This window comes from Stegostoma tigrinum, chromosome 11, assembly GCF_030684315.1.
Source record: "Stegostoma tigrinum isolate sSteTig4 chromosome 11, sSteTig4.hap1, whole genome shotgun sequence".
Lineage (NCBI taxonomy): Eukaryota > Metazoa > Chordata > Chondrichthyes > Orectolobiformes > Stegostomatidae > Stegostoma > Stegostoma tigrinum.
Window position 1 is genome coordinate 43,602,295 of NC_081364.1, and position 18,808 is coordinate 43,621,102.

At 40.0% G+C, this 18,808-nt stretch overlaps 1 protein-coding gene across 6 annotated transcripts in view; it reads left to right on the forward strand.

The window, feature by feature from the left end:
• eogt (EGF domain-specific O-linked N-acetylglucosamine (GlcNAc) transferase) overlaps window positions 1-18,808 on the forward strand; it is a 71,107-nt gene that overhangs the window by 29,528 nt on the left and 22,771 nt on the right. For all 6 annotated transcript variants that reach the window (XM_048547675.2, XM_048547679.2, XM_048547676.2 and 3 more), the window contains exons 8-12: window positions 457-560; window positions 5,599-5,702; window positions 17,177-17,269; window positions 17,370-17,441; window positions 18,469-18,555. In XM_048547675.2, coding sequence (XP_048403632.1) covers window positions 457-560; window positions 5,599-5,702; window positions 17,177-17,269; window positions 17,370-17,441; window positions 18,469-18,555 — 460 coding nt within the window. The remainder of the gene's footprint in view (window positions 1-456; window positions 561-5,598; window positions 5,703-17,176; window positions 17,270-17,369; window positions 17,442-18,468; window positions 18,556-18,808) is intronic.

Sequence of the window (18,808 nt, forward strand, 5' to 3'; positions counted from 1 at the left end):
AAATAAGTTTCACAGTTACATTTGTGAAGAAAATTATCAGTCTTAGCAGCATGTATAAATAGCTGTTGGAAATTCAGTGCTGATTGAAAATGTAGACAACAGGTGTGAAAGACAAAATATTGCCCACACCTTCCTTGCTGAATTTAATGTTTGCAAACTGGCTTTGTATACATACTTAATTACTTTCATCATGATGCCATCTAATTGCCTTTGTCATAATGTTAGAAGAGTATTTGTAAACAGTGAGAAAGCAAACCACATCCATTTATGGCATGACACATTTCAACATATTTAGGTAATTTGAAAGATGCAGCAGCTGTACATGACACTGGAAAACTCTTTGTGACATTTTAAACTGTAACAAATTGAACAATGATTAAATTATAATCTAGTTAGTATCCTTAGGAAGCTCTGATACAGTATTTTAGTACCATTTATAATCTATTCTTTGCACAGGTTTGCAGAACTACAGTCATATTCTCAGCTGAATTTTGAACTGAAAGATGAAAATTGTGACCTCATTGTTGAAAAGCCAAGCTACTTCATGAAGCTTGATGCAGGTAAAGGCAAATGGTTTTTCCTTTATGCAGTGTATTTAAATGGCACTTTTAATGTTGGACTTTTGCATCTAAAGTAAGCTACTGTTTTTATTCATAGAGTTATACAGCATGGAAACAGGCCCTTCGGTCTAACCAGTCCAGGCTGACCATAATCACAAACTAAACTAGTCCCACCTGTCTACTCCTGACTCATATCCCTCCAAACCTTTTCAATTCATATATCCATCCAAATGTCTTTTAAATGTTTTAATCGTGCCCGCATCCACCATTTCATCAGGATGCTCATTGTACATGCAAAACACCCTCTGTGTAAAAAACGACCTCTTATGCCTTTTTAAAATCTCTCTCCTCTCACCTCTAAAAATTTCCCTAGTCTTGAAATTCCCCATCCTAGGGGAAAGACAACTACTGTCAACTCTATCTGTACCTCTCGTTATTTTATAAACTTCTACCAGGTCACCTATCAAGTTCCTATGCTCCAGTGAAAACGTCCCAGCCTATCCAGCCTTTCCTTGTACATCAATCCTTTCATATCTGGCAACATCTTGGTAAATCTCTTCTGAACCCTCTCCAGCTTAGTAATATCCTCGCTAAAATTGGGCAACTAGAATTGGACACAGTACTTCAGAAGAGGCTTCACCAATGTCCTGTACAACCTCAACATGACTTCCCAAATCCTACACTCAAAGGACTGAGCAATGAAGGCAAGCGTGCCAAATGCCTTTTAACCATCTTGTTGATACGTGATGCAAAATTTATTTTCTTTTGATCAAAGACCTGATTTTTTAAGCTTTGTTTCAACTTTAAATTGCATCAATTGAAATAAATTGGAAAATACTCTGAAATATCTTATGAAAAGATTACTGTAAATTATTAGGATAGGAGAGATGCACTGATTCTCTGAAGTACCACCACTCACTGCATATATTTTTTTTATAAAAAAGCTTTGTTCAGCTATTATGCTATTTACTCATTTATACTAATCTTTCTGCTTCAGTAATCTGCCAACCAGGTTTCTTCAAATAAATAAAAAATGTGTTAATTTATTATAAAACAGGATTTATTTAATAAAGTTGAAGGATTGCTTATTAACCTTCTAAAAAACATAACACGTGTGCGCACACAGCAGTTCAAGAAAAGTTCTAAAAAAAATCTGCAGACATCAATTTTACATAAGAAGGTATTTTGGTGAAATAATTGCTAATTTGCAAATAGAAAAAGGAGTTATGCCATGTTCCAGATAGTTTTTGGTCGAGCATACTGGCATGTGTAAATTGGTGTCACTAGAAACAGATGGTATCATTAGGATCTTTGTCGAAGCAGGTTTCTCAGGAAATGTCAAGAGGAAGTCTTTCACAGCTACTCAGGAGAATAACTGCATCTGTTTTCAGCTCTCACACTGATCTCAGAAGGTGATTTTGCAAAAGTAAAAGGTGGAAGAGGGGTGAGTCTTCTAACAAGCTAGACAAAAGAATTCCAAACAAAGTCAAAGAGCCACAGGTCCTGACTGTCATAAGCTCAACATTTTACTTTCAATGAACAAGTCCAAACCATTAGCTTAAGACATGTTACTTCTAATAAGTGCTTTCAAAAACACAATCCAATGTGTCCTTTTAGTGCCCTTTTTAATTTCGATAAAACAAGTCCGCACCTCCCTCTTTCAAATGAACTGATTTTCACACCCCTTTATACATGAGTCCTCAAAGAAATTATAATGGAAAAATAGTTCATGACAAACTGCTTTAGGATCTATGGAGGTATATTGTTTTCTTGCCAATTACAAAGAGAAATCAGTATAAGCAGCTCTCATTTTTTTGTTACCTTTAAGAGAACACTAAATATAAATGGCCGAGAGTATCTTGCAAACCCCAGGCACTATTTTCACTTGCAAACTGGGAATGATTGATTCTACTCTCTTTTTAAGGTTCTGCATAGTTCAATTTCATTCACAGCTCCTCTGATAATGGAGCATCACATATTAATCCACAACAGAACTGGACAACATCCAGTTTATTAGAATTTTTAAAAAAATTAATACTCATGATGCAATATGAGAGATTTATTTCTGGCTTTATTTAGGTAGAGCATCAGACAAATTGCTTAAACTTTAGCAGAATTCATTTGATTGCAGTTTGGAGAGTGAATCAGGAATGCAATAGCAATCAAAATTCATTAATAGATTACCAAAACACATATGTAATTAATCAAGCACTTGTCTTGTAGCATACCAACAAATACTCTCAACATTAGACGTATTTACTAATTTCTGTTTAGTTTAACACATCACTGAGACCAGCTTTGAATCAAAATTCTACTACCTGTTACAGGATTTGAACCAGTGTGCCTAGAAAATTTTGTTTCAAAATAAAGTATTAGGTTAGGACTTTGTCAAACACTGAATATGTTGCTAGAAAGATATGAGATGTTTGTGATTAACAGATATACTCTACCAAGAAGCCAAATATGTAATGATACCACTGTAAGTTACCTCAGCTGAACTATGCAGATGGACGAGATGAATAATGTTGCCGGTGGATCCAAAGAAAGGGAATTCATGGAATGTTTAAAGGATGGCTTTTTGGAACAGATTGTGATGGAGTCCACAAGGGAGCAGGCTATTCTGGACTTGCTGCTATGTAATGAGCCTGACTTTATAAAAGATCTTAAAGTAAGGGAACACTTAGGAGGGAGTGATCATAATATGGTAGAGTTCAGTCTGCAGTTTGAAAAAGAGAAGGCAAAATCGGATGTAATGGTGTTACAGTTAAATAAAGATAATTACAAGGACATGAGAGAGGAACTGACGAAAATCGACTGGAAGCAGAGCCTAGCGGGGAAGACAGTTGAGCAACAATGGCAGGAGTTTCTGGGTCTAATTGAGGACACAGTACAGAGGTTCATCCCAAAGAAAAGAAGAATTATCCAGGGGCGGATTAGACAGCCATGGCTGACAAAGGAAGTCAGGAAATGTATCAAAGAAAAAGAGACAGCCTATAAAGTGGCCAAGAGCACTGGGAAATCAGAAGATTGGGAAGGCTACAAAAGCAAACAGAGGATAACAAAGAGAGAAATAAGGAAGGAGAAGATCATATATGAAGGTAGGCTAGCTAGTAATATTAGAAATGATAGTAAAAGTTTCTTTCAATACATAAGAAACAAACGAGAGGCAAAAGTAGATATTGGGCCGTTCCAAATTGATGCTGGAAGGCTAGTGATGGGAGATAAGGAAATAGCTGAAGAACTTCACAAGTACTTTGCGTCAGTCTTCACAGTGGAAGACATGAGTAGTATCCCAACAATTAAGGAGAGTCGGGGACAGAGTTGAGTATGGTAGACATTACAAAAGAGAACGTGCTAGAAAAGCTAAAAGGTCTAAAAATTGATAAATCTCCTCGCCCTGATGGGCTACATCTTAGAGTTCTGAGGGAGGGGGCTGAGGAAATAGTGGAGGCTTTGGCTGTGATCTTTCAAAAGTCACTGAAGTCTGGGAAAGTCCCAGATAATTGGAAAATCGCTGTTGTAACCCCCTTGTTTAAGAAAGGATCAAGAGAAAAGATGGAAAATTATAGGCCGATTAGCCTAACCTCGGTTGTTGGTAAAATTCTAGAATCCATTGTTAAGGATGAGATTTCTAAATTCTTTGAAGTGCAGGGTCGGATTAGAACAAGTCAGCATAGATTTATAAGGCGGGGGTCGTGCCTGACAAACCTGTTAGAATCCTTTGAAGAGGTAACATGTAGGTTAGACCTGGGCAACCCAGTAGATGTTATCTATCTAGACTTCCAAAAGGCCTTTGATAAGGTGCCTCACGGGAGGCTGCTGAGTAAGGCGAGGGCCCATGGCGTTCGAGGTGAGCTACTGGCTTGATTGAGGATTGGCTGTCTGACAGAAGGCAGAGAGTTGGGATAAAAGTCTCTTTTTCGGAATGGCAACTGGTGACAAGTGGCATCCCGCAGGGTTCAGTGTTGGGGCCGCAGCTGTTCACTTTGTATATAAATGGTCTGGCTGAAGGGACTGGGGGCATTCTGGTGAAGTTTGCTGATGATACGAAGTTAAGTGGACAGGCAGGTAGTACTGAGGAGGTGGGGAGGTTGCCAAAAGATTTAGACAGTTTAGGAGAGTGGTCCAGGAAATGGCTGATGAAATTCAACATGAGCAAATGTGAGGTCTTGCACTTCGGAAAAAAGAATACAAGCATGGAATATTTTCTAAACAGTGAGAAAATTCAGAAAGCAGAAGTACAAAGGGATCTGGGAGTGTTGGTCCAGGATTCTCCAAAGGTTAACTTGCAGGTAGAGTCTGTGATTAAGAAGGCGAATGTAATGTTGTTGTTTATCTCAAGAGGGTTGGAATATAAAAGCAGTGATGTGCTTCTGAGACTTTATAAAGCTCTAGTTAGGCCCCATTTAGAATACTGTGTCCAATTTTGGGCCCTACACCTTAGGAAGGACATACTGGCGCTGAAGCATGTCCAGCGGAGATTCACACGGATGATCCCTGAAATAGTAGGTTTAACGTACGATGAATGGCTGACGACCCTGGGATTGTATTCATTAGAGTTTAGAAGGTTGAGGGGAGATTTAATAGAAACTTACAAGATAACGTACGGCTTAGAAAGGGTGGACGCTGGGAAGTTGTTTCCATTAGGCGGGGAGACTAGGTCCCGTAAGCACAGCCTTAGAATTAGAGGGGTAAATTTAAAACTGAAATGAGAAGACATTTCTTCAGCCAGAGAGTGGTGGGCTTGTGGAATTCATTGCCACGGAGCGCAGTGGAGGCCGGGACGTTGGATGTCTTCAAGGCGGAGATTGATAAATTCTTGATCTCACGAGGAATTACGGGCTACGGGGAGAGTGCAGGGAAGTGGAGTTGAAATGCCCATCAGCCGTGATTAAATGGCGGAGTGGACTCGATGGGCCGAATAGCCTTACTTCCACTCCCATGTCTTATGGTCTTAGGGTCTTAACAGTTATCAGTTGTATTTAGCCAAATAATGTTAGCATCATTCATTAAGAAAACACATATTCTTTACTTTCAGGTGTCAATATGTACCACCATTTCTGTGACTTTGTTAACCTGTACATTTCCCAACATATCAACAACTCTTTTGATACTGATGTGAACATAGTAATGTGGGATACGGTGAGTACATTATTAATTTGCTGCAGGTTGTTGATCAAAAATAATCGGACTTGATATCTGTCGTGCATTTACTCTGGGTAAATCAGAAAATTGCATGAGGAATATTAATGAGACATATTCCTACTTTGAGAGGGTTCTTAATTCTACATAATGTGTGTGATGCCTCAGTTTCCTTTTATGTTGCCAATTGTTAGTCTTAATGTATTTTCTATTTTTCCAAATTTGTTTTAGCGCCTTGCCTGTTGGGATTATGAAATTGAGAAGTTACTTTTGCTGTACATTTGGCATCTCTCTCAGTCTGTCCAAAGATTCTAAATTTTGTAAGATATGCTATCACCAGCTGTGTCAACAGGGAGGAAGGTGTTTCCTACGGCTGATGCCTGCTACTTCATGTGACAATAATTTAGTACAAAATTTAAAAAGTAAGATCCTTCATGACATTGAAATAGTTGTAAAATCCAGGGTAAATGTGCAGGCAAATCTGTGTGGCAGTGAACAAATCAGTAGATAATGTTTGCTAGCTTGTAAGGTTTGCATCCTACAAGGTGGTCAGATGGTATATCAAAGAATGGCAAAATAGCTACTGATTTCTGAAATACATTAACTCTTTTATGGTTGGTTAGAAAACATAAGGTATCTGCATATTTCCCTTTTGCCCATACTTCATGCAGCAAAACATTAAAACATATGCCTATTCATGTTTAAAATCCATTGGGATATGGTCCTTCCATATCTCTGTATATCAACTGGTCCTACCTACAGCAGTCTGGAACTACTGCTCCAATTCTCAGACCTCCTTTAAAACTTGCCGCATTTTTAGCCACCTATCATTTCGCACAGTGTCCATTCTTAACCCTTACAATCCTGTGAAGCGTGTTAGGATATTTGCCTAACTATAGGCACATAAATAAATACAACTTGTTATTTTACAAGTAATGGGAAGGAGCAGAAGAAGAAGAATGAAGGCATTGTGGTGGCATGTACAACTGTGCATTGCACATTATTTTGCATTTTTTAAAATATAAATAGCACTGCTTCCACCTTACACCTGGCTGCTTATCGCTCTGTGTAGTCCCAAATGTCATTGTTCCAGCATGAGGCATAGCATCATGGCTACATATGATGTACCATCAATAAAGGTTTGTGCTGAGAGTCTGCTACGTTATCTGGAAGTAAGAAGAACAAGGTATATGCAAAGGAATGGATCCTGCTGACAACTTTGGCCCTTATCCTTATAATATCCCTGTTTCTTTCTGGTCTCTGAGTCCACATGTTTTGGTGTGAGTGAGTTGATCAGTGAATCTGGGTCATGGAGAATGGAAGATGAGAGACCCTGCAGATCTGTGTCCTCTACAGTGCAAGGTCTGTGTGTCGTGCCTTTAAAAGCCTTAACGTTGGTAAGACCTGCAGCCTTTTTCCTTGTGGGTCAAGTCACTGATCCTGCTTACTCCAAGTGCGGTCACAGACATTAGTTTCCCCATTGCACACTTTTAATTTCTAGCACGTTGAAAGGCAACAGTGAGTGCTCGTCAACCATGTTTTAGAGCCTCCACCTCTGTGTCAGTGAGACCCCAAATCATCTTCCTCGTAGCCTTTCCCTTATATCCCCAAAGGCTTCGCGCCTCCCCAGCTCCCTGTCCAACTTGTATACATGACCCTGCATCTGGCCACATTTTCCCAGCCGGCCCTCGAATATAAGGTGATCAGGCTAAGTGTGACCATACACCCTGTCCTCCTTGAAGCCACAATATCCATGGACCAAACCCAACCTCTCCACCTGCTTTCCTTTAAGGTCCATGAGGGACTGGCCCCTTGAGAGACCCAGCTGGACAGCCCCAGAACCCAGAATGGCAATACGTCTCTCTGATGGCATTAGCTCAATGCACGTAGTCTGACCTATTTAAAGCAAAAGGACTGACAGTGATCTAATCCTCAGACTGCAGGGGTGTGGATCCCCTGAACAAGATCATCCTGATCAGCCACTTGATCATGGCCAATCCCCTGGAATGGTATCTGAGGCTGCCTTTGACTTACTGTATCTTCATGGATGTCAGTGAGAAGTACTCAAGACTTTGAGACATGGCTGCTTGCTTGCTGCATATATAGTGTGTTTGCCACAAGCTGCTGGCACATAGTGCAGGTATAGAATTGATGTAACACATTGCCACACAGCAAAATGTACACCCACTCCACCCTTAAATTGCTACCAGCAAGACAAGCTGCCTGGCTTTGTGCCTGTGCTAATAGGCAGGTTAAGGCATGGATGATGTGTGTGTACGTGCATGTAAGTACTAAGTGAGTGAAAGCTAAGTGAGTAAGTGAACAGCTTTGGGGTGCACCCTTGTTCATCCCTTCAGAGCGTGCCTGTCCATTGTGAAAGGTATAGCAACCTTTCCATGCAAGGTTGCCAATCTGTCCTGCAATGTAAGTCTGTGCTTCTAGAGCTGAGAGGTGGTGAGGCCTTAACAAATGCTGGATGCCAATGTCTGTAGATGAGGTGTGCGTGCCTCTGCAGACTACAGATCGTGGCCTAAGATATTGTTTGGTCAGGTGCAACATGGAGGTGCTTTGGAGCAAGCAGAGAGTTGAGTTTGCCAGGTAACCACTCTGGTTTCCACATCAAGTTTTCTCAAAGTTTAGCTTGTTTGGCACATGTGGTAAAATGGCTGAATATTAATGAGGTGAGTTGGACTGTTAACAATTATCGCTTGTCAAAAATATAAATGATGAAGTGAGAGTTTCTCAATATTGAGATTAGCTTTAGTGGACTTGTTGTCTGATTCTGCCACAAATCTTGCCATAGCCCATTTTGCTCAAATACCTATAAGATTACGCCCATGTTTCTGAGTCAAAGATATCAAAGAAACTCAATGAATGGGCAGAGGGCAATGATAACATTATGGAATAGATTAACAGTGAAAGTAATGAAAGTAAATTATCATAGATAATGGGAACTGCAGATGCTGGAGAATCCAAGATAATAAAATGTGAGGCGGATGAACACAGCAGGCCCAGCAGCATCTCAGGAGCACAAAAGCTGACGTTTCGGGCCTCGACCCTTCATCAGAGCTCTGATGAAGGGTCTAGGCCCGAAACGTCAGCTTTTGTGCTCCTGAGATGCTGCTGGGCCTGCTGTGTTCATCCAGCCTCACATTTTATTATCTGATGAAGTAAATTATCATGGTTGCTTTGTTAAAAAGGCTGGATGAATTCCTATAAGGAAATAATAAACAAGACTATTGGTCCTAGAATCATGGGGCAGGAACCTGATGGGCAGTTCAGTAGAACAGACTTTTGCGCCACTGCCCCCTGTGTGCAAATTGAAATTGAAGCAGCAGTGTAATTTCAGAATCATCTGGAGCATTTGCTGAAGAGAAATTGCAGGTGAGAATAGAGTTAACTCGAAAGTTATTTCCTGATATTTTGTCCATCTCACAGAAAACTCCTTGTTTGAAACCACTCTGTAAATCTTTTACCCACTTTTCCTACAGCACTCATATAACTGATTTCTACCCTGCCATAGCACAGGGAATAGCCCTAACCAAATTATATACTCAGTGACTTAGCCCTGCTGCACTAGTCCTATTTGTGCTTCTCCAGTTCTCTTCAGCCTTTGCAGTTGACTGCACAGTCCTTGTTCAATGCCTGTCCCTACATTGTCCAACTTAGTGGAACTACGCTCACTTGGTTCCACTCTCATCCATTTTTTACACTGTCAAAACCTTCAAAGTCATGTCATCAGTTCTATTCCTTCCTTGTGCCTTTGTTTCATTTTGAATTGGGCTACCTATGATTTCTGCTTCCTTACTAACTTAATACTGGATCACTTTCTTCCTCATGAAGACTGTTTGCTTCCACTCCAGTGATATTGCCTGCCTTAGCAAAACCACTGCTTAAACATTTAACCATGCCTTGTTCAAACCAGAGTCGAACATTTGTAGTGCTCAACCACTGGCCTCCCGTCCTCCACCCTCTAGAAACTCAAAACTTTGCTATACATGCCGACTTACATTGGCTAGCCAACCTGTATGACACTAAAAAGTGATAATTATGATCCAATTGTTTCAATCATGGCCTCAACCAATCGTCTCTCCTCCAGCTCTGTGACCTGCCAAGAACTCTGTATTCCTCCAGTGTTTGCCTCTTATAAATCCACATTCCTTTTGCAGCATTAGACTTCAGCTGTTTAGGCTCAGTGCTGCAGAATCCCCTCCTGAAATCTGTTTCTTCATCTTGTTATCTGTCTTTGTGATTCTTGGAAATCCAACTGTTGACCACAGTATTCTCCTTCTTTACGTTTCCTTTGTTGTTCAGCTCCATGATGGCTTTCGACTCATGCAAAAGCACTTTTTTTTTCCAATGTAGCCAAATCTAGCCAACATTTCCCTTCATACCATAGTATTAATATGTTCAGATAATTTTCATTTTCTGCATTTTGTTCTATACCATGGGCAGGTAAAGATCAGTTTTCACGTATGTGTTGATGGTATTCCCTCATTTTCCTTGATACCTTGAACCTTAATCTATTCAGATATTCTGTTTGTCTGTAAGTGTATCAGGAAGATGGACGCTGAGAGGATATTTCCTCATATGGACGAGTCTAAAACCAGGAGTTTAAAAAATTAGGGCTCCCCCATTTGTGAATGAGATGAGGTGTAACTTCTTTTTATCTTGGGTTCTTAATCTGTGGAAAACTTTTTCCAGATGCTGTGTCAGTGTTGAGTTAGATTTTCCTTCAAGGTATTTGAGCATTACAGTCAAGACCATGGTCTTATTGAATGTTGGAGCAAACTCCAGGAGCTGAATGGTGCACTCCTGCTTCTGATTCTGGTGTATTCTATCATAAGATTAGCTCTCCCATGACTAACTACTTCCATGATGAAGACCTAAATGTTAGTACAGTTTTAGGTTGTCAAAGACCTAGTTTGAAGAATTTATGTATGAAGGAACAAAGGCAAAACTGACTGAACATAATCAGATGATGCAGCTTAATTTAAATTATTTTGGAATGTGGAGCAAGAAATTAATGCTCAATTATTTCATACACTGAAAACTTAATTGCATTTAGCATAAGTGCCCTACGTCTCCGCAGTTTATTTGTGATACATTTATTACTGAATCTGAGAGTAAATTACTTATTACTGTCCCTGAACTCTAATAACCTTGGAGATTGCCAAATGAAGCAATTAAGAGTTATTTGCTGCTAGGTAGGTAGTTTCCTTGTTCAGTGGTGGTGATAATCATAATTTGCTATGCTGCGCAAGTGTCTACTTTACTTTTGTTTTAAAAGTCTTGTCTCGCAATAATAAAAATTGGATTAATAAACACATTCTGATGGACTGATATGAATAGTATTTATCAGATTACTTCCTAACCTATGTACAATTATTACGTACAACTTATGTAGTAGTTATTGATCAGAAGCAAATGAGTTTTGCTTAGATATATTTATTGCTAACACCCTAAGTCTGAAGGTGTTAAGTAAAAGAAGATCCTTGCTTCCTGGAAGCAGGGAAAAGGGAAGTAGAATTTTATTCCTTTTTTTTTTCAAGCTAACTGGTGAGCATTGTCATGGATGAAGAATCATGGCCTGAGTGCCTTTGATTTTTGATAGATGCTTATAGTAGCAGAAGCTCTCTGTCAGAAAATTGCAGCCAAAACTGGTTGGATTTAGAAACAAATTGAGTTAGTCAGGCAGCTGATTTCCTTATCAATTAGCTGGTGAAACATAGGCTAATTAACAAAACTGAAGATCATACAAATTATACAACAAGCTTTCTCGTTGAATTGTATGTTCACAGAGGCAAAACTACTTGCTACTGCCAGGATCTTCTGTGTAGGTGCTGCAGGTGCCTATTTAAACCCAGTTGCTCACGAGTTCCAATGCTGCAAGCCTGGAATGACCATTTTGAGGTCTTCTTGCAGAATTGCAATTCAGAAGGAAGTGCCTTCGAGAGCCAGGTGGAAGTGCTTCAAGTTCCTGGTGCAAGGGGTGGTGGAGGGGAGAGCAGTTCTCTTCCCTTGGGACCAGCAGAGGAGATGACAGCATCCAAATCTGCCACCTTGGTGGGAGATAGCAACCAGAGGAATGTGCATAATGCAGGAAGGAAGTTAATGACCTATGTTCTGCAAGGGTAAGTCCACCATCTTGCCTCTGCTCATTATGCCCATTCTAACTTTGCTACTGTCCCAAAACTCATGGTCTACCTTATCACTCTGCATGCGGCATCTGCACTCTATTGCTCTCACCCAACTTGTTCTCCAAAATTACTAATCCTTCTTGCCCTCTGCACTTCTTCCTCACTCACTTAGGTCACCACACTACTTTTCCTGCTCCTGTAACACTCCAAAAGCTCTTCCAGCTGCATTCAATCTCTCTCTCTCTGTCTCATTTCTGGGGAATTGTTTCAGAATAGGGCTAAAAGGCCGACAGAGATGGTGAGGTGACTGACATTTTTTTCCTCCCCATTTTTAGAGAGATGATCCTGGAATTTGTGGGAGAGAATTAAAACCACTCATATATAGGGGTGCTGAGACCTCCATACCCACCAACCATGCAAGCTTCATTGCACTGTCATGTGAGGCGCTCTCATTACGATCATTGCAAATGTATTTGTAACTTGCTCAAACCTCTACCCTTATTGTACAAATTGTGCCCGCTTTTCTCTGCTGCAGGTGACAGAGGCACCCACATAGCCTCTGAGGTGAAGAGACCAACCCCGCTAAACATTGGTTCCTTGTCTACCTCTGAGGAAGAAGCCAAGGATGCCTCAGAAAATGCACCACCAAGGCTGGCTCCCACACCCTCCATCAACCCAGAGACTTTTATCTTGGTGGTAATTTATCTAGACCTGGGCACACATCACTGGCATCCCTCTGCAGTTGTTTGAGGAAGAAATGCCACATATTGTTGATACTCAGGACTGCTGGAGACCAAGCACTTGCTCAACTCTAGGCTGAAGAAGATCCAATGGAGTTGGCCGTCAAAAACTTAATACAAATGCAGACCTATACAGAAACAGCAGGAAGGCTTATTGGAGACAATCACTAAACCAAGCTGAAGTTTGAAGGAACCTCTCTCGGGCCTGCTATATTGCTCCAGTGAGGCTCAGCACAAGCTGGAAGAACATTTTCCACTTGGGGACGATGCAGCCCTCAGGACTCGGTATCCAGTTCAGTGATTATAGAACTTGAACTTTCTTCCATGTCCTTTACCCACCCCCACACCCGAGCCCTGTCATGACGTGGCTGCCTTCAGCACAGCCAACCCGTTTTCACATACTTACGGCCCCCGTTATCAGCTTTACTTTCTACCTGGTTTACTTTCATCCATCCCTTTGTTTACTTAACTGTCTTTCTCTCTCTCTTGGCTCCACCTGTCAGCTAACCCCACTTCCCGTGACCACCACCACCACTGTCTTCAACATAAACAGCACCTTTTCCTAGCTACTACTAGTTCTGAACAAGGGTCGCTGGGCTCTGCTTTCACCCTACACATGCTGCCAGACTTGCTGGGTTTCTCCAGCAATTTCTCTTTCTGTTGAGGTTTGGAGGAATCCAACAACATTGCCACAGCCAGCACCTGACAGTTAAAGGTCTGTCTGTCTCCTTGAACAGGTTAGCAGCAGCCATGGAAAGGCAGGCCCAGTTGAACAGACATGGGGGTTGGGGGCTGCTGGAAATGTATGCAGATCTGCACTTTGTTACTTTAGTCATTGTCTCTCAGTATCAATAGCAAGGTGAGAGGGGCTGAGGAACCTGGATCTCACTCGAGGTGAGAGGTGTCCCTTCCTCTCAAGGAGACATGGTGATGCCAGCAGACATGCAGAAAGATGTGGAACCACATATATACCTTCCATAGATCTCTTTTCAAGACACACCTTGCGAAGGTCCTTGACTCCATTTATGCTCCACTCCACCCTTGTGCCGAATTTGTGTGTGTGACTGAAGTGTTCATTCATGACCATACGCTACTCTGGAGTCAAAGGCTCGTTCTACCTCTGTGTCTTGCACAGGAGCATGCATTTATTCAAGGATGGCCATGATTTCCAATACCTCATTGCACTTTGTTCTGACTGGAGAAGAGTTCTGACTGTGAAAATTTCAATGTTGTAATGAAGTGAATTAAGCGCTGTATGCTCATTTAGCAGTGTATGAAAAATCGTCTGTGCTGAGTGCAGAATGATGTTGAGTGGCCGAGAAGGGTTTCTGTCAGGATGCCTCTCAAACTGATGATGGCCATGGCACATCTCAGAAAAATGATCATGAAGGTGCTCATGAAGAAGCTAAAATTACTTTGCACCATGCAAAATATTAGAACCTGGGCTGAATTATTGTGAATCTTTCCCCAATACCTATCAGAATCAATAATTTTTCTGAATGTAGGACCAGGAGCTGTTGCAAAGTATTCAAACAGTTGTGCTGGCAACTTCTATTGCCCAACAGGCTAAGTGACGAAACAAGGGCAGCTTGCCTTCACAACAACAAATAACTACATCAAGTAACTGATGTGTTTACTCAACTTGTGTCTCTTGAAAGTGTGTATCAATGAAGCTCTGTCCAGCTGATGCTGCTTCATTCTAGCACGGTGAGAGTTATTTTCCTCCAATTGAATATGCTCATTTTTCTCTTCAGAGAGCTGTTGCTGCTGTCCTGGCTTTTCAATATCCATGACATCTCCTTTTTACTTCCTTCAGTTGTGTAGAGCACACCATCGCAAGATTATGTGGTCCACTATCTAGAATGTATTGCAGCAACCTTCCAGATTGATCCAAGCATCAGAACCTCATCTTAAGCAGCTCTATCTTCAGTTCCATGTGGCCTGCTGGAAGAGTGGGCTGCATTGTATATTTGTGTTCTGCCTTTATGAAGGGTTTTTTCAAAGGACTTGTCAGCTGTGGTTGGAGGGCTGTCTCTTGTCTCCAAGTAAGCCATCCTTTTGTGGCATTAGCTCTTTGAATGAGGCTGGAACTTGAAAATTATTAAGAATACAGGCAGCATGACAACTACTAGGAAACTTCATGTAGACCTCTAAGATATGTTGACGATGAGAGCAGATGAGTTGGATATTGATGGAGTAGAACCCTTGTCTACTTATGGCACACTCAGTAGAAAGTGTGTGATGCTCTCCACCTTGGTGAAGCCAGTTGTCTTTACAAATCCCACTGCACAAGCTGAGGTGCTGAAGTTGTCAAGGAGTACAGAAGTGAAGGGATAATCTGCATAACTGGAATTTGAAATATCCTTGCTACTTTTGTGGTTGAGGATTCAGAGATTTCATGTGTCTCCAGTGAATGTTTGAAACTAGCCAGTTGCATAAACATTTGAGCACTGCTATCGTGTTGACGGATATTGGGATGGGATGGTCACCCATTCTATCACAGCACAAGTTCTGTTTCTGTTGATGATATAAGAGCCTGAAGTGCATCCTGCACAGATGGTTGACGTGGGTTATCCGCACGCAGCAACGTGACAAAACATTATAGTGTAGGGTGTCGCTGACCTCCAAAGTGTAGTAGTGTTCTGACACAAGCCAAGGTCAGCCCCAATGTGGTAAGGTTTTGCTTTGCTGATGCCAGCTTCCGTGGATGAAGGATGCAGGTGTTGTCTACCCCTGGAATATGCGCTAAGAATTTGGGGAATGACGGTCACTATGGAGGCCTGGAGACCATGCTGCGGTCACTAGGCAACCACAAAGACTTTCAAATTGGGAATTGATGCCATCTAGTTCCTCATCAACATCTGGGAGAATAGCGATATGGATAAAATTGAGGTGAAGTTAGCTAGTGAGATATGGTAATGCATGCAAATAGGGTCCTCGCAGCATACTAGCAAATCCACATGTAGTTATTGAAACCTAAAACAGAAAATCAGCCTTTAATTTTCTCAGTTGAGAATTTCATTTTTTTTCACTGCAAATTCACCTGAATTTCTCACCATTGCCTCATTGCTAAAGGGCTGGGAACATTCAGCTCAATATTTTTGAGGATGTTGACCTGTTAACAGAAAAGATCATAAAACTGAAACATTAACTGTGTATTACCTTGACTGCTCCATAGACAAGAAGCAAGGAGACCTACCAGGTAAGCAGATTGAGAGATCTTCAGTGACCCACACAGACATCCAAATGAAGAAGTGGTAGACAGGAAATACCAACTATAGTTAAATCATTGTACAAGAAGAAAAATAAGTTTTGGATATATGCTTGAGATTAATATAAAATATAGTGTAATATAAAATAAAATAACAGGAAAACTTTTTAAAAATGTGTTGCATTTTTTTCCTCTGAAGGACAGAATTTACATTTATAAAACAAAATTTTCATTGATAGTACGGTATTATGTCCTTACTACATCAGCAGCTAAAGATAGTACATCTTAAATAAAGTATTTGTGGTGCAGTTTTAAAATTCCTTTGGAAAAGTCACCACTAGTTGCGACCTATCCAGATGACAAAGTATTTGACAAAATGCACAATATAATAATATTCAGTGCAGAATTTTACTCTAACATGAGTTTGCTTATCTTTTCTCTGACATCTGTTTTCTGGTGATTTTGATATACTGTACTTCAAAATAAATTGAGCAGTGCTTTCACTTCTTTCATGCCATCATTGGCCGTAATGTTTCATTAAAATGTTAATTCCAAGGCTTGCCTGATACTTCAATCTGTATTAAATTGTTTTCAGAAACCGTTCCACATTTATGACGGTTAATTTTATTTTGTCTACTACCAGCATCTCAGCTTGGTGTCTTTCTAAAGGTATGGTTCTCACATTTTTTAAAAAAAGTAGCATTTCAGGTTGTTTGAAAATTGTTTATTTACAGTCAAACTTTTGAACAATGAAAATCTACTGAGAAGATACTGATTCTTAATTAGAAGTGTATCTAAATAGTAAAGGCCTTCTTGCTATCACACAGTTATGTGTTTCTCCTTCTGATATTTTTTTTGCATCCTGTCAGATATGATACTGTGAAAACTATTGGACTGTACAGGACATGCTATTTCAATTTTTACTGTGTGAAAATATTCCAGAATACTGCTTCGAAGCAGCTTGCTTGTCTGTGTCTGTATTCTTTACATGAAAATAAATTAATAAAATGAGTTGAGCACTGATATTAATTTATTTGATGTAGTCTGGGACCCAATCATCTCATTGAAAAGAGTTACAGCTAGGCTTGTTCTTTGTGAATTTATTGGTGCTCTGAAATGCCTCTCCATTTGTATTTTGGTTCGTGACATTTATGTCTGCTTCTGTTTGCTTCCACATGAATTATTTCAACGGATATTCTGCTTTGAAAGCTATGTTTTGAGTTACTGCAAACTAAATTACAAACGACTTTTGATAACTGCACAGACTCTGCAGTTTATCTCAGTCTATTGCCAGATGTTTGGATACATGATTATTCCTGACGTACACATGTGTATCTTGACCAGTTTATCTGTTACAGCAGTCTTCCCTTGTTTACGTTGCAGAGTTCCTATGGATATGGTGATTTATTTAGTGATGCCTGGAAAGTATTTACTGATCACAATATTATACATTTGAAGACATTTGACTTTAAAAGGGTATGGAACATTTTCATACTTTTATAACAATAATTTCTGCATGTAAAACATTTCCTGTTTATGCACCATTATTTTAATCTTTTTGTCTGCGGTAATTTAGGTATGCTTCAAGGAAGTGGTCTTTTCACTACTCCCTCGCATGCGCTATGGATTGTTCTACAACACCCCTTTGGTAAGTGCATTTCATCCATTGGAAATTATTCATTTGTGTGTTTTTAAAAAAATATTCGTTTCATACCTAATTAAATCACTACATGAACCATAACACTGAGTTTTTAATCCCTTTGCTGAAATGCCATCATGATTTGATGAACAGAAGCTGTCACCTAAATTCTTCAGGAATGATTAATTTTCAGTTATGTACAGTATTATAAAATGGTTTCTGAGAGGAATGCATTTCTTTTGAGCGTAAACAAGCAACACTGGAGAGGTTCCAATGTACCAGTTCTCATCTGAACCCCTTCATTGGCCGCATGTTGTACATCCCTTGTCTAAAACATGCCCAATTAATTTTTACTTGAAAAGATGGCTGTGAAATGGGAGTTCCTTTTCTTCCATTATCAGAATGTGCAACCAAATTTGCTGCCATTTTTAAATGGGCCAAAATATCCAAATAATATTGTGATTTTGAAGTGTGGCATAATGGGATTTTGTTCTGTTCTGTTACTGAGACTACAAATTGTGCATAGGTTAGCTGGAAATTTTGTTTCCTTGACTATGAATTCACCTAACAGATACTTTCATATTCTATTTATATTAGTTATTCAGTTTTTTTTATATTGGAAAGAACAGCAGCACCTGTAACTGAGAAATATCCGATGCAGTTAACTGTAACTAATGGCACTTGTCATTTTGTGATGTTAACCTGTTATAATGAGTAAGTGATTAAGGCCTGGAATTATTTCAACAGATTTCACGCAGTCTGCCTGTTAGGTGTGAGGATCCTGATGGATGAAATTTAAAAGCAAATTATTAAGGATGCTGGAAATCTGAAATAATCCAGAAAATTATGGAAATACCCAGCAGGTCTGGCAGCATCTGAGGAGAGAAAGAGAGTTAATGTTTCTGGTCAATAACTTTTTGTCAGAACTGAAATATGTATTGAGAATATGTGCCATGTTTTTGTATAACATTTATCAATTAAGCAATTGGCCTTTATAGAACAATGTACAAATGCTTTCTTTGCTTGTAAATGACAGGTACCTGACTGCTTTAGCACAGGAATGTTCCGAGCATTTTCACAACATGTCCTGTTTAGACTAAATATTACTCAAGAGCAGCCACAGGTAAGAGTGTTACTATAGAATGCTCCCTTAGCCTATCTATTTGGCATTCACTTTCAACTTTAGAATGGCATCACAGGCATTACACTCATTCCAGTGTAAGAATTTGCAAATATTCGATGGCTGTTTGTCTGAAGTAGGATAAGGTCTGCGCTTTCCTGAATGCTTATTAGCAGGTTTTATTAACCAGAAGTATCTACAAGGGATTGTAAACAAGGACATTTTCAAAATCCTAGTGACTCTAGCTCCAGTACCA